The following is a 16,518-nucleotide window of genomic DNA, read 5'->3' as shown; positions in this document are numbered from 1 at the left end:
ATTTGCTTTTGGCAGCTTTTAAAAGTTTTGGCTGAATTCTTTTCCTTGCCCACATTTAGATGTTTCCACCTTTCTCAAACCCCAGTTATTATTTGTGCAGGTATACAACTATTCCTTCTACTCTTTTCCCCCCACCCCTATCACTATTGCTTATCTAGGTCTAAAACTACCACACTGAATTTTTATTCAAATTAGTTATGTGGAGTTTGGCAGAGATCCAATACCAAACAAAGCATTTTTAGAGTCCATGTTTTCAATTCAAGAGGGTGCCTTATGAATACCCTGAAACAATGCAGTTACAGAAGTGGCCTGATTTTGAAAAGTATTGAATTACTAAAACTTTTATCAAAGCAAGGTTAGATTCAAAGGGCATTGTTTTGCATCATCAGAGGATCTGACTCAGTATACTCTAAGAGATAATACTATAATCTACTGAGGATTTTAAAAAACAGGTTGTGTATAGAAGGGAGTCTACCTGAACTACAAGCAGATCTCCAATGGCTTTCATCCATGGATTTGAATTAGGTGAAAAATATTTTGTGTAATTATCTTTATTCACAAGACAACAGAAGTTTTACTTGATGAGCTCAATTTCTGGTACTTGCTAAGTCTATTACATGTTAATTTAATGCAAAAATTTGGTTTCAAAAGGCACATCACTAAAGCACAGATTTTCTGTGATGGAACACTGTCAGTAATGTAACCATTAAACTCAATATCTGCACTCAGAACTAGGGAGGGAAACACCTTCATTTTTAAAACCCTGGATAATTTCTGCAGAACCACATATAAACTAGCATTTATACTGTAACTGATGTTTAATTTGGTGCTTCAACAGTGCCTGCATTTTCCTCCCCACCAACGCTCATCCCAGCAGGCAGCTGCTTCACAGCTTTCCTCCCATGTGAAGCCTGATTTCTTTTTTCAAAGCCCCCAATTATGCATGTACCACAGTAAACCCCCTGGAAACACGTAAAATGTTTCTCACAAATATTGTTAGTCTGACTGTTACAAGCAGCTTTCATTCTGCCCATTTTGGGGTTTAACACCACTTCTGTGGTTCCTTCAGCCCTCTGCTCTGTCACCTTTCTATGGCACACCCGGAACAAATTTCTAGCCCCTGATTTTCAAACCTTCCAGCTCAGGATTCTTTCACTCAATGTCTGTCTTCTAACATCAACTGAATGCTGAAAATTAGATATTAAATATTAATCTTATTTAACATCTTCACTTCAAACCCCTCTCTGCATCGGTGGAAAAAGTGTAGGAAGTGAATTGTGTCCTTTCATGACATCAAAAACCATTTCTGTTTTAACAAATCTTCAGAATAACACCTAAGCAAAAATGATATCAGGCTAACTGAGGTGTTAGTACACTAGCAGATAACACTCAGAAATGTATTAAAAAGATATTAAGATGTCTCCTTTATATCAAAATACCAAACATAGAGACAGCTTCATTCTAATTTTATCATTACCTTTGGAGAAAAAGTTTTTTGTTTGTTAAAACACACTTGTGTAGGTGAGAAATGGTTGTGTTGAGAGGATTATATTTATGCTCACAGCCACTTCTGAAACAATTTCATGAAAATGGGTGACCCTTCCATGCAATATTTCTCACCATACTGCAGTGAGATTCTTCTGACATGCTGTTTGCCTCTACATAACAGTCATATGCAGATGCAAAAATAATTACCTAAACCAAAACCCCCAAAGCTATTCTCTTTGGTAGTTCCTCATGGATGCCACTTTAAAGGCAACAAAGTTATGTTTTTAAATGAAGATTTCTTGCCCTTCATTTTTTTTACAAGTAGAGCCTCAGATAGCTGAACCTTCTCTTTCTCTGCTGGTCTTTTCCTCCTCTGAGCAGGACTGTGTAAAAGATTGTGTTGATTCTTGCAGATAGGATCGAGTTTAGCTCCTGCTTACAGTTGTGCAATCCACGTAATCCAAACTCTTTTCTTTTCTGACTCTCACCGTGCTGTTAGATTTCCCACAGGCCAGGGTATTACTAGGGAGGGAGTCCAGATAGGATTTTCATGTTATTTTCTGTTTCTGTGCTGTAATCTAATCAAGCTGGTGATTTCTTTGTCTGCTACCCCACTGCTGGATGGCACCACTCAAATTATAGAATCGTTTAGGTTGGAAAAGGCCTTTAAGGTCGCGTCCAACCATAAACCTAGCACTGCTAAGTTCACCACTAAGCCATGTCCCTCAGCACCACACCTACATGTCTTTTAAACGCCTCCAGGGATTGTGACTCAACCGCTTCCCTGGGCTGCCTCTACCAGAACTTGACAACCCTTTCAGTGAAGAATTTTTCCTAATATCCGATCTAAACCTCCCCTGGCCCAACTTGAGGCCTTTTCCTCTTGTCCTGTTGCTTGTTACTTGGGATAAGAGACCAACACCCACCTCGCTACAGCCTCCTCTCAGGCAGTTTTAGAGAGTGACAACGTCCCCCATGAGCCCCCTCATCTCCAGACTAAACACCCCCAGATCCCCCAGCCCCTCCCCATCTGTGCCCCAGCCCCTTCCCCAGCCCCTGCCTGGCTCTGGACACTCTCCAGCACCTCAATGTCTTCCTTGTAGTGAGGGGCCCAAAACTGCACCCAGGGTTTGAGGTGCAGCCTCACCAGTGCCCAGCACAGGGGACGGTCACTGCCCGGGTCCTGCTGGCCACACTATTGCTGACACCAGCCAGGGTGCTGCTGGCCCCCTTGGCCACCTGGGCACGCTGGGGGCTCATGCCCAGCCGCCTGCTGACCGCCCCCCCCCCCCCGGCCCTTCCCAGCTGGGCAGCTTTCCAGCTGCTCTGCCCCCAGCCCGCAGCGCTGCGGGGGGCTGTTGTGACCCAAGTGCAGGACCCAGCACTGGGCCTTGTTAAGCTTTATGCAATTTGCCTTGGACCATCAGTCCAGCCTGCCCAGATCCTTCTGCAGAGCCTCCTGCCCTCCAGCACATCAACGCTCCCCCACAACTTGGTGTCATCTGCAACCTTACTGGGGGTGCACTCAATCCCTGCATGCAGGTCATTGATAAAGATATTGAGCAGAACTGGCCCCAGCACGGAGCCCTGGGGAACACCACTTGTGACTGGCTGCCAAATGGATGTCACTCCATTCACTACCACTCTTTGGGCTCACCCATACGGGAAGTATTTTACCCAGCGAAGAACACACCTGCCCAAGCCATAAGCAGCCACTTTCTCCAGGAGAATGCTGTGGGAGGTGGTGTCAAAAGCTTTACTAAAGTCTAAGTAGATAACATCCACAGCCTTTCCCTCACCCACTAAGCAGGTCGCCTTGTCACGGAGATCAGGTTTGTCAAGCAGGACCTGCCTTTCAGAAACCCTTGGTGACTGGGCCTGATCACCTGGTTGTCTTGTATGTGCTGTGTGATAGCACTCAAGGTGACCTGCTCCATAACCAACCCTATCACCGAGGTCAGACTGACAGACCTATAGTTCCCCGCATCCTCCTTCCAGCCCTTCTTGTAGACGGACATCACATTTTCCAACTTCCAGTCAACTGGGACCCCCCCAGTTAGCCAGGACTGCTGGTAAATGATGGAAAGTGGCTCAGTGAGCACTTCAACCAGCTCCCTCAGTACCCTTGGGTGATCCAATCCAGCCCCGTAGACTTGTGTGGCTCTAAGTGGTGTAGCAGGTTGCTGACCATTCCCCCTTGGATTGTGGGGGCTTCATTCTGTTCCCTGTCACTGTGTCCCAGCTCAGGGGGCTGGGTACTCAGAGAACAACTGGTATTAATATTAAAGACTGAGGCAAAGGCAGCATTAAGTACCTCAGCCTTTTCCTCATCCTTTGTCACTGTGTTCCCCCTTCGTCTAATAAGGGTTAGAGATTCTCCCTAGCCCTCCTTTTATTGCCAATGTATTCATAGAAACATTTTTAATTGTCTTTTACAGCAGTAGCCAGATTAAGTTCTACTGGGGCTCTGGCCCTTCTGATTTTCTCCCTGCATAACCTCATGATATCTTTTTAGTCCTGCTGAGTGGCCTGCCCCTTCTTCCAAAGGTCATAAACTCTCCTTATATTCCTAGCTCATCTTTTGACACATGGGGGTGGCCTGCTTCTGTGTCTTTCAGATTGCCTTCCTGAAGAATGTCCAGTCCTCCTGGACTCCTTTTTCCTCCAGGACTGCCTCCCAAGGGAGGCTCTCAACCAGGTTCCTAAATAGGCTGAAGTCTGCCCTCAGGGAGTCCAAGGCAGCGGTTCTGCTGACCCCCCTCACTTCTCTGGCAACAGAAAACTGTCATTTTGTGATCGCTGTGCCCAAGGCAGCCTCCAGCCATCACATCACCCACGAGTCCTCTGTTCACAAACAACAGGCCCAGCCAGCGCCTTCCCTCGTCGGCTCACTGACCAGCTGTGTCAGGAAGTTCTTCCACATGCTCTGGGAACTTTCTAGACTGTTTCCTCTCTGTTGTATTGTGTTTCCAGCAGACATCTGGTAAGTTGAAGTACCCCCGAGAACAAGGGCTAGTGATGGTGAGACTCCTCCCAGCTGCTTATATAATATTTTATCTGCCTCTTCATCCTGGTTGGGTGGTCTATAATAGACTCCAACCATGATACCTGCTTTGTTGCCTTCCCTCTGATCCTTCCCATAAACACTGAATCCCATCATCACCATCGTTAAGCTCTAGACAATCAACAGCTCCATACTGTTACGGGCTACAACATACATACATACAGGGTTGCTCCACAGCCTCTCCTTCCTTGGCTGTCCCTTCTGAAGAATTTTTAGCCATCTGTTGCAACATTCCAGTTGTGTGAGCCATCCCATCATGTTTCTGTGATGGCAACTATGTCATGGTTTTCCTGCTGTGTAATGGCTTCTAGGCTCCTCCTGTTTGCTGCCCATGCTGCGTGCATTGGTGTAGATGCTCTATGGGTGCCACCACCTTTTTGGGGAGGAAAGCCCTAATTCCTAGGTGATTGTTCTCAGGTGCTTCCATGGTTTCTAACACATCAATACCCTCAGCTTCTCTGCTGCCACATGGATCTCCAACCTCTACCTCCACTGAGACTGAAGGACCTCACCAGCACATTGTCCCTCAAACATTGCTGTGCTGCCCCTAGGCTGATCTCTAGCGAGCCTGGTTTTATCCCTTTCCCCCTTCCAACCCAGTTTAAAGCTCTTTCAGTGAGCCCTTCTAGCTCCTGTGCATGAATCCTTTTCCCGCTTTCAGACAGGTGTACCTTGCATGTTGCCAGCAAGCCTGGTGTCATGTAAACTGACCCGTGATCAAAACCCCCAAAATTCTGCCGGTGACACCAGGCTCGGAGCCAGGTATTGATCTGCTGGCTCTGCCTGTTGCTTTCCTCACCATTGCCTGCGGCTGGAAGGATAGAGGAGAACACCGCTTGTGCTCCTGATCCTTTAACCATTCATCCCAAGGCCTGGAAGTCCCCCTTGATTGCCCTCAAACTTCTTGCTGCAAATTCATCGCTGCCTACCTGAAAAATCAGTAATGGGTAATAATCTGTGGGCCGTACCAGGGTAGGAAGCTTTCCCTTCCCACCTTTAGCCTGGGCCCCAGGGAGGCAGCAGACTGCCCTGAGAAGTGGGTCCACTCTGCATATCGGGCCTCTTGTTCCTTTCAGAAGGAAGGCTCCTGTGACAATGAATCTTTTTTAGTTTATGGAAGCAGTTTTGTATGCAGGGGGTAGTGGCGACACCTCCGTGGTAGATGAACCATTGTCCTTGTTGTTCGGTTCCACTTGTAAAGCCTCACAGCTGTTACGCAGGGGCAGGTGGGGTGGGCACAGAGGGGACAACCTGCTGTGCCACGCAGGAACTTGTCACCATGACCCCCTGTCCCTCAAGTTACTGTGTTCAGCCAGGTGGAGAAAGGACAGAGATCCTCTGTACCATATGTCCTGCCTGCCTGTTGAGCCTCTCTCAGGAAGGTGAGGTGCCATTCCAGCGATCTGTCCTCTGTCTTGCACCCCCTGATAGTCCCCAACCTCCTCACCTCCCCCGGAGCTGCCAGACTAGAGCCAGTCTGACATAAACTCTTCAACAAATAGTGGGGTCCCCAGTGTTTAGTGGTGTCCTTCGAATTGCTGGTTTCATTCTACAGATCCATTCCTGTTGCGCCACAGTATTTGTTACAGAAGATGTAACCAAAGAGGATAACTTCCAGACTGAATGCAGAGGATAAAAATGGTTATGTTACACTCTACAAGGATTAAGAAGTAGTAAGACATACTGTCCATTATTAAAGGTCCTACTATTGCTCTCAACTACTGGCCCAAGAAGGCTGATGCTGAGAGAGGTAACAGATTAACACTAACATTTTAGTTTCCAGCCTCTTTCCATCCAGTTTTAAAAATGCAGGTCTCAGCTGAACTCAGGGACTTGGTGCAGGTGACACTTTCTTTGTATCCCCTACCAGGTGTGAGCTGTGTAGCATCTAAGTTGTTTTGTTTGGACTTAATATCACCAAGAAATAAGACTGCTCTGAGGGCTGTCAAGGTCTGGAAGCAAACTCCATCTCACCACACTTTCCCAGATTCAGGCATTACTCTTACCACGTCCATTTCACAATGCTGGGGAAAAAACACCACCCATTTTTTCCAATTTTTCTTATACAAATGTACAGCATTAAAACTATTCTGCTGGATTTATTAATTCCTGATCACAGATTTATAGCACTGGATTAAGAATTTTATTATCTTTTTCCAGGCTCTGGCATACTCACATTTTCCTACTCTTATGCATGTGTGTGTTGACTTCCAAATAAACCTATTGTCAGAGAGTTTACACTTGCTATTGTACTTTTATCATGGCTATGATACCTGTCTTTGATCATTTTTGCTTGGTGCTGTTTTCTCCTCCTCAAATTGTTCATTTTTATCATGAATGGTATTATGTTGCCCTGTCAGGGAACAAAATGTATTTTGAGTCAATTTACTAAAATAGTCACTGCTAAGTGCTATATCTGGACAAAGTTGACACCTCTGACATTTTCTAAAATGGCAAAAATAACTGTATTTAAAGTATGATTTATGGGTACTGTATGTCAAAGGAGTTTCTATGTTATTACAGTTTCTGATGCAGCCATCCCAGCTCCTTCAATGAACAAATTGCTGATAGTGCAGCTAATTAATGCTTTATTAGTTTTCTGTGGTCAATTATAAAAAGTTATAAAAAAGTAAAATGCAATTTAATAATAAAGAACTGTGTGATTCTTGTTTTTCACAACTGCTTTGTTTGGAGCATGTGGAAGAAACAATTTCTACATAGCTCAGTTTTATAAGACACATTTTCCCCACTAACTAAGAGCAACTCCTATGATTAAAAAGTAGATTGGAGTCTTTAAATGTCTTTCTGATTGCTGGCCTCTATTAAAAACTTCTTAAAATAATAGATATGTTTAATTCCTCAAGCCAAAGAAAAATTATATCATCCTAAGTATTTTCTATATTTATTATATTGAAGAGACTTGGCTACAGAGAAAAAACGAGGAAGCAAAATCTCTTGTATTGCAAGTTTTAAATGTACCAGGCTAAGGTTTACTTAATTAGAACCTCCAGGCAATAAAGGAGCCCTTTTTTAAATTCTGTGAATCTTAATATGCTAAATAATGCAAAGCTTCAACTCTTCAAGCATGAGACACACATCTGGCAGCTTAACATTTAAATTACAGAAAAAAAACCACTTCAGTAGTAATTTTCATGAAGAAAAGAATGGGAAATGTATTACAACTAAATTTAATTTCTTTTTAGATTTTTCATCCTGTCTAATTGCAAGCATTTCCCATCTTCTCCTTTATTTATTTATTTTCATACAGAATTTTTCTGTAGTTTTTATTGATCGTTAATTTGAGCAGCTTCTTACTGTTACAGCCATTGAAGAATTACATTGTGTTTTTACTTAGCAAAAATTGTTCAGAGAAATCTATGAGGAATTAAAGTAATGAGCTCACTGGTATAGAAAGAAAAGAGCATTCAGAGCCTTACAAATAAAATATGAAAAGAGCATGTCATGATTAAATAACAAACTTGAGTTCCTTCTCCCTCCCATTTCTTAAATGTAGACCATTATTGCTTTCTTTATTCTTTTTATTGTGCTGGTTTTTTTTGGCCAAGGTAATTACTGTTTTATTCATTTGCCTCCAAAAACATTGTCAAAGTCTTCATTATTTCAGCAAAGCTGTTTAGAAACCCATCTTAGTGAGCCAAAATTAAAAAAAATTGAACAACAAAGAAAACCACAGTAACCATCTTTACAAAGGTACGTTTATATTTGAATGTCTGTTTATGGGTTTGTACATGTATCACATATATGGGATATGAGGAGACAATCTGAACAATTTGAAGGTGTGCACACATGCGACATACCCAGCAGCTGTATGTTACACAGTTTCACTGATCTCGGTAGATGTCTTCTTTCACCACAGATGACGTAAATACCTCGTCCGCTATGAATGCTCAGTGTATACACACCTATACATGTGTATACATACGGAAATTAAGAAAAAGAAAGATATTCATAGGTACATACACAAACACACAGGCTCAAAGCTGTGACGTTGTATATGTGTATATTGTATATCTACAACTATAACACCTAAGAGCAGAGTCTGCCTGTACTGTGATTTTAAGTATACTCGGTGGTCTTTCACTAGGGAAAGTGGAAGTAACTGAAAAAAAGTAGTGAAATAATTATTAAGTGTATTTTTAGCTTATCCTCCATGTGCCGTATGTTAAGAAGTGCAATACAGACCTTTTGTTTCCATCGCACCATTGCTTCCTGTGATGTGGGAATATATTTTTGTTCCTTCCACAGGTCACTGCTTTTCAGGAGTCTGAAGGATACACTACTTGAGTAAACATTACTTAGAAGACACAAGTACATTGGATCCTGTGCCTCATTCGTGATCCACAACCATGCCCATACAAGAAAATGAACCTCTCTTTTCTGAAGAAGATACCTTGGGGTGTTTAAATAGCCTTCACTGTTGTTGTTCTTGTGTCTGTTGTTTGTTTTTATTCCCCCTGTCCTTCTTATCTATACAATTGTTATTTTCAGCACAACAGTGTCTGAAGTCTTGTCTGCATTTATCAACCTAACCCTTCTGTAAGGCAGGAGAGAATTAACCACCTATTTATAACTAGGACAGAGAGGAAAAGATAATCTGCCTGGAGTCACATGGAATCTTGGTGGGAGAGGGAACAAACCCCGGCTCCTTCCTTTCCAGAGCCTTGTCTTATGCACTAATACAAATCCACTTTTTCTCCCCCCTTACAGATGGTGATTTTCACCAAGATTGCTGTGGCAGTGCAGATGAGTGCTGCGGTTTGTTTTGGCAGAAAGAAGGCCAAGGAGGACGTCACAAGGTACTGGCCTTGATCTTAATGTCACCATCTCCCTTAAATCACATGGTGAAACCATTGGAGCTTCTACCTGTGCCGTTTAGGAATGATTTGGAGGCTTGCGTCTTGTTGCTGTTTCTTTAATTTATCACAGTGAATTTTGTCATTGCTACTGTAGGGCTTCATGTGGCCCCAAGTATTGCTGTCTCCTGCATAGATCTATAGGGAGCTAATCTCTCCAGCAGTTTCAAAGGAGCAGTAGGAAAGACCATCCAGTAATCAGACAACAGGTTGTGCTGCAGGATGATATTATTTCAGTAATGTTTAAACACAATAGATTTCCTATACATCTATAACTTTCAAGCTCTCATGTCCTTGTGCAGAAGACCTCTACCATCAGATGCTTTTATTACCCTTATTTGTAGTATCTCAGTCAAGGGCATAATTAATTTGTGGACAAATGTTGCGACATCAGTACAAGTTACTGAGAAATCACATCTGCATCATGACAATGCTTTCTGGGTGAGATACTACTGGAACTTTCCAATTTGATGCAAATATTGACAACTAAGACACAAAGAAGACTTTCTATTCCTAAGAATTGCTTCTACCTGCATTATCTGTTCTAAATTAGGTATTTTTCCAAAGAAGGATGCAGTTTTTTTCTAAGTGTTACTCCACTTCCCTCCTTAGATCAGCATGGCTGCAGTGAATTATAACTGCAAAAAAGAATATTCAAATTAATCATTCTGGCAATTTGTCTCACCCTGTTCTAGATGTACTTTGAAACATTTTTAATGCTTTTAATTGCAAATGGAAAAAAAGTCATCATAGCTCTCGGAGTACTCACAAACTTGTGTACTATGCGTTTTTATCTGTATGTGTACTGTGGCACAAATACTCAACAGCCTGGAAATATTATTGCAACTTTGAGTTTAGTAGTGTGATGCTCCACATATAAATGAGCAAAACCAGACTGGCCAACTGGAAATTCCCTCCATTTTAAATGACTAAGTTTTCAAGGGATTTATTTCTTTAGGGAGGTAAGGATAACTTGGACAAACCAGACTTGTATATAAACATAACTGCAGATTTATGTGTGCATGCACATGTGTTTCTAGCCCTATATCTATAGGAAGACCAATTTAAGGACTGATGGAGTGGGTGTGATGGGCAAAGCAACCCAGCCCATGGGAGTGGCAGAGTGAAATTCGTTTCCTACAATCCCATAATAGCACATTGCCTTTGAACAAAACGCCATGCTCTTATAGGAACCTCAGCTGTGGGTGGCTCTCAAAGCCACATTAAAGTGACCTGGTTTCAGTAAGGTGTGTAAGCCCATGGGTAATTCAGCATTGCCTAGTCCCTTTGGACGCAGCGAAATTACTCACAAGCTTACAGTTATTGACATGTTTAAATAGATTTCTGAACTGAGCCTCTTACGAGAACACGTCTGCACAAAAGAAATGTGAGCATATGAAATCTTCTTTCAAAGGTTGTAAGAACCCCTCTTTTTTAATGGGATGAGTGAACCCTAATGTCCAGAGAGAGCCTTGTTTTAGCATGTTACAGATTTAGACACTTGGGCTGAATTATGTAATTTGGGCCTACTTGTATCTCTGGAACAGAAACCGTCTTCTAAAATAATTTTATACAACAATCATATATTGGAAACAATTACAGACTAATGTAAAGAACAGATTTAAGGCAGAAAGCAGAAATTCATATAGTGGATTATTCTCCTCACTGTCCCTTTTCTTTTTGTAAATAGAATTTTTTTATTTTATTTCATTTTATTTTTTTTTTTTTTTTTTTTTGTAACAAAAGCAAACAGAAGGACTTCTGGGCCTGATGACACCTTTTTGAGGAATATAGGATATATCAGCCAAACTAAAGGTGTTATTGTCTTGCCCCCTTGCCCCCATACTCATCTATGCAAAGGAGTTGCAAACAGTCTCCCACTGGGTATCCTCTGAGTGACAGGAATTAGTGACAACTTAGTTTTTGTTGCAATGAGTGTACACACCGTTGCATGTATTGAAGATAATGAATGGTGACTATGAAGGACATAATGATCCCAGTCAGTGACTTCCAAGAGAAGTAAAATATATTCTGTGGCCATAATCCCGTCCTCATGTGGATGACTGAGCTTCTCCTTTTGGACTTCAGACAAGATCAAGCACAGCCTCAGAGAAATTAATTCATAATACTCTTTAACACCTTTGGAATTTATGTCTTAAATGATGTTTTTGTATCTACTTTGCCCAGGCATAGTTTCATGGAGACTATGTCAGTGCAAGCAAGGTGCTTTGCACACACTACCCGCTCTGCCACCTTGACTTTTTCTAGGGAATTAAGTTGGTGCTATCTGTAGCTGCTTGGTCTTAGTATTTGAAAACAGCTTTGAGCACGCTACCCGCTTCTACTCTGCCTTAACTATTCGTGTTTACATAGGATTGCTTTTTGACAATATATTCCGTTGCTTGTGGCAGCTTTTCTAGTGACTGCTGAAAATACAATGATTGTATCTTGTTTACTGATAACCATATTTAGCATTATGTAGGTATGGATATGAACCTCTGTCTGTTATGTCCATGAGCCTTAAATTAAAATTCAAATGTGTATGAGGTCTATGTAATCCAAGCTTCAAAATACACATTTGCCTTTTAGAGCAAAATGGTTTACTGAGTTAAAAAAAAATAAAAATCTTCGTAGTTTTCATAATTAGCAAAATATTCAGTGATGTGACTACATCCAATGCCAGCGCTGTGTTCCTTGAGAACACTGAGATTTTTTTGAGATCTACAGAGTAAACTTGGATGTTTTGTTCATTGCAGATTTCATAAATGCAAAAGTCAAATAGGACCTTAAATCATTTAGGTTAGCTTCTAGGATAGGCTAGAAAATTTCAACCACTTGCTCCATAAAATTTGCATCAGGGGATGGCAAACCAAAATTTCCCTTTGTGGTTACTTCTAAACAGTATAGTTACCATCCCCCTGTCTAAAAGAAAGAACAAAAAGGGAGTCCTGTTTCTAGTTTGAACATAACAGGATTTAACTTTCCTTCCTTTGTTCTCTTGGGGCTTGTTCACTAAATGTGAACAAACCCTTTACAGAGTTTGGTATCATGCCTAGGAAGGTATTAATAGATAGCTTCATGAAGTCACCTGTAAATGTCTGTTTGGTAAGTTATGACCTCATTGTGTCTTTTGGTGGAAGTGATGCTTGGTGCTCTGTCCGGGGGTGATAACGCTGAGCATGTGAGAAAACCTGCTGGTCGCTCCAGAGAGAGGCAATGCCAGTGCTGAATTGGGCCTTGTGTGTACAAAAATATTATTCCAGAGATGAGCACAGGTTAGGATTCTGTCCTTTGTAACTCAAGGAGTAGTTTAAACCAACATAAACTGGTACCAGCACTGAAGGATGCAGTACTGTCCCTCTCTTCCCTTGTGCTGGCACCAGTGCAGGATGGCCTGGATCAGAATGGGTCCAGCTGAGACCTAACCCAGTTAATAAAAGGAAAAGTAAAGAAGGAGGCCAAACAGCATTAATTCTCTTCCCAGATCAGTTGCCTCTGTGTGTTTTACTATGTGGATGTCCAATTTTGTGCTGATGGAGCATGATGTGCAACACAGGAAAAATCGAGCAGGTAGAAGGCTGGATGATGACTTCTGGTGTCAGCCTGAGCTTATGTCTCCTTGAGAGGGTCTATCAAACTACAGCCTTATAGGAACAATAAATACTCTGTGTGCAGCCCCACAAGTTAAGAAGGATGTGAAGGTCCTTGCATGCATCCAGAGGAGGACAGTAAAGCTGGTGATGGGGCTGGAAGGCATGTCCTGTGAGGAGTGGCTGAGGACACTGGGTTTGTCTAGTCCGGAGAGGAGGAGGCTGAGGGGCACCCTCATCTCTCTCCTCATTGAGGAGGGGAAGCAGAGAGGGAGGTGCTGAGCTCTTCTCCCTGGGATCCAGCGCCAGAACACCTGGGAATGGTTCAAAGTTGCACCAGGAGAGGTTCAGACTGGACATTAGGAAGCATTGCTTTACCATGAGGGTTGTCAAACACTGGAACAGGCTTTCTGGAGAGGTGGTTGATGCCCCGAGCCTGCCAGTGTTTCAGAGGCATTTGGACAATGCCCCTAACAACGTGCTGTGGCTTGGTCAGCCCTGAGCTGGTCAGGCTAGTTGGACTAGGTGATTGTTGTAGGTCTCTTCCAGCCGAAATAGTCTAGTCTGTTCAATTCTTATGTGTTTTGATCCAGCTTTGCCACTGCTGTTTTGCAGATTTGTTACAAAGTGAAGAATAAAACAAAGCTAGAAGTTCAAAACAGGGTAAAAGTGGCAGCTCTTACTTTGCTAGCTGTGCTCAGCTAATTACCTTACCATTCTAACTTGTTTTTTCTTTTTATTTTAAGGTCAACTGGAATAACCCACCTGACCAATGTTATCAAGAAGAATCAGGTCCTGAGAGCAATGCAAGCCCAGAAGAAGGGAAAGCGTCTGCAGAGAGCAATTTTTGCTTGCAGGAGTTAGAGAAATATACTTTTTCTGTGTGGTAAGTAATCTCAGCAACAAATAGTTTCACAAGCCAAAAGTATGCCTTGTTATTCTTGTATTAAAGAGGTATCTGCATTCAGATGAATGTTGTTGGGCTGAAAAATCCAGCACATAGCTTGACAGTCACCTAAGCAATGTCAATTTGTCCCCTTCGTGCATAAATGTTATGATTATGATGTCATATCCTATTTTCCCACAGAGCTCATTTTTCTGTGTGTGTGCTATTTATTTCTGTAAATATTAAGGATTTTATTTTCTGCTTTTGGTCACTGTGGCCCCTGGCCTTATTTACAACATGTAGATGGTGCCTGAAGTTCAGAATTACTGATTTCCTCATACTGCCAATAGAAGTTTACAAATCATTGTGAAATAAGGAGAAGGTTTATTTCACCTTCATAGATTAGGGATATGAGGTACGATATTTCTAGCGCTAATAAATAACCAGAGACTTGGATTTTCTTTGACTCCTTAGTATTATTTATGATTGAAGTTGATTAGAAAAAAATTGGAAGTGGTTTTTGTGTTAGAATGCAGTTTTGACATTACTGCATTGCTTTGAGACACTGTGTCAGGGGAAGAAATTAAAGGATTTCTAGCAAAATATTGTCAGGATTTTAACAGCAGTACACTACCTTTCTTGGGTATTACTTTATTATTAATTTTCTCTGTTAGAAAATACACGTATGGGTAATGACTTAAAATGAAAAGATAAATCAAACTGAAATTAAAAAGACTGCATCAAAATCAAATCTCATCAGTTACTCATAATTATTTTTCCTGGGATTTCATCTTCTAGGTAATTGCAAAAGTTGGACAGTTATTTGTAATCAGTAGAAAACAATGAAGACTCAGTCCTTCACTAAATGAAATGATTTGACAGTCTTTCATGTAACTCTGTATTATATTTTTGAATGTTCAAAACCCAGCTGCAATCTGGCACCTATGGTCTTCTGCAAATCAGCCCCTTGAGTTTCAACTAAAGCATCCAGAAAATGAGCATCAGAATCGGGTGGATTCTGTGAAAATTTAGTTTTAAATGACTTCCCTATCAAAACATTTGAAAGCAGGATTATCTAATCAGGCAAGTCAAGCAGCCTTCAGCATCACTAGTCTTGTTATTCCTTGCTTTCACTTGCCACATTCACTCGGTGCCTTTAAAGTTTCTCAGAAAGTTGGGTAAAGACCCTACAGACACAAAATGCATTTTCACTGCAGAAATCTGAACTCAGCCCTATAGGTGGTCAGCCCTGAGTATTGCAGGAGGCAGCAATCAAGTGGAAAAATAACATACAGTCATATAATTAGAATGCCATAATTCTGCTGAATTAATAGTGGTTATTTTGGAAAATTAAGGACTCCCCCATCTTGGCCACAATTTAAGAATAGTTTTTAAAGTAGCAGTGTTCATGCAAAAATCTTTGCCAGCTCCCACTGTTTTATTTTACCTACCTCAAATTAAATCAACCAAATCATCAACCCTTCCTATCTGAAGGTGCTTGCTTTCTGTGGCGGTAAACTTCACTGTCACTCTTCCGCGTCTTGCCAAGTTACACTGATACCATTAATGTTTCAGGTCAGCAGCACTGATTCTGTATTCTTTTCAAAGTTCTTCAGCTTGAAAGTGTTGGGAAAGGGGCCCAAGTCCATCCTTCCTCAGCGCTGAAGAGCTCCTGGAGCAGTTGGTTCTGGTCACTATCCCTGCAGCAGCTGGCCCCAAGCTTTGAAGCCTGTGGCCTGTGCGATTGCACAAGGTGCCCAGAGGAGCAGGGTGAACAGGCATTTGTCTAAATCGGCCTGCACCTTGCCGTCTGATTTGGGGACCAAGAAAAAATGATGGTTTTTTCTTCCTTTTGCTTTTCCTTTTCCTTTCTGCATCCTTTCTTAGGAAGCCCAGTTGACTTTGGAGCTCCATGCCTGTGGGGGACACTGGTTTTGCTAGGGTTCCCTGGATGGGGCAGAGGTATGTCTGAGCACAGTAAGTTACAGGGCATGAACACTATATTTCTGGTAGGAAACAAAGGCTACAAGGCATGCTTCATAGTGACTGTGCTGCCTGCACTCCTCTGAAGACAGCCGAGGCTAGTATTTTATTATTTCAATATGCTGTTCTATCTACTGCCTCTGCCATCCTGTTTGAAATAAGAACAGTGTTTTTTTAAATTTACTTATTTATTAAGTGAAAGTCCTGTGAAGATAGAACAAAACAGAATTTAGTGAGAATTTCTTTGCTTTCCACTTTGCTTGTTGTAAAACATCAACTTTATCAGAGAGAAAAAAATAGGAAAACAGATTACTCCACTCTTGGTCAAATAATATAGATATTACACTTATCACACCATGTAAAGAATGTGTGCCTAATAATATATTTAAAAAAAAAAAATTAGTGTGAATTCATTTTCCCTATGTGATTGAAGGACTATCCAATACCTTATGAGTTGTTAGTTCCATTTGTTACCATACCAGCATGATGTTTCAGTTGTTACTCACTTCTGTCTGTCTCTTCTTTCCTTCTTCCTACTTTCTCCATCAAAGGACATCAACTCCTCTTTTGTTTCCAGACCTTCCTCTCTGTTAGGATTGCTACCTTTTAAAAAATGCAATGCAAGATAATTAG

General features: G+C 41.6%; 1 protein-coding gene across 1 annotated transcript in view; it reads left to right on the top strand.

Moving 5' to 3' along the window:
- LOC101916540 (orofacial cleft 1 candidate gene 1 protein homolog) overlaps nt 1–13,880 on the top strand; it is an 81,848-nt gene extending 67,968 nt beyond the window's left edge. Inside the window, exons 7-8 of the mRNA XM_005239092.1 lie at nt 9,281–9,369; nt 13,763–13,880. Coding sequence (XP_005239149.1) covers nt 9,281–9,369; nt 13,763–13,880 — 207 coding nt within the window. The remainder of the gene's footprint in view (nt 1–9,280; nt 9,370–13,762) is intronic.
- Nucleotides 13,881–16,518: the final 2,638 nt, after the last annotated feature.

This window comes from Falco peregrinus, chromosome 3, assembly GCF_023634155.1.
Source record: "Falco peregrinus isolate bFalPer1 chromosome 3, bFalPer1.pri, whole genome shotgun sequence".
NCBI classification, from domain to species: Eukaryota; Metazoa; Chordata; class Aves; order Falconiformes; family Falconidae; genus Falco; species Falco peregrinus.
Note: the sequence above shows the minus strand (reverse complement) of the source record. Positions and strands in the feature narration are given on the sequence as shown.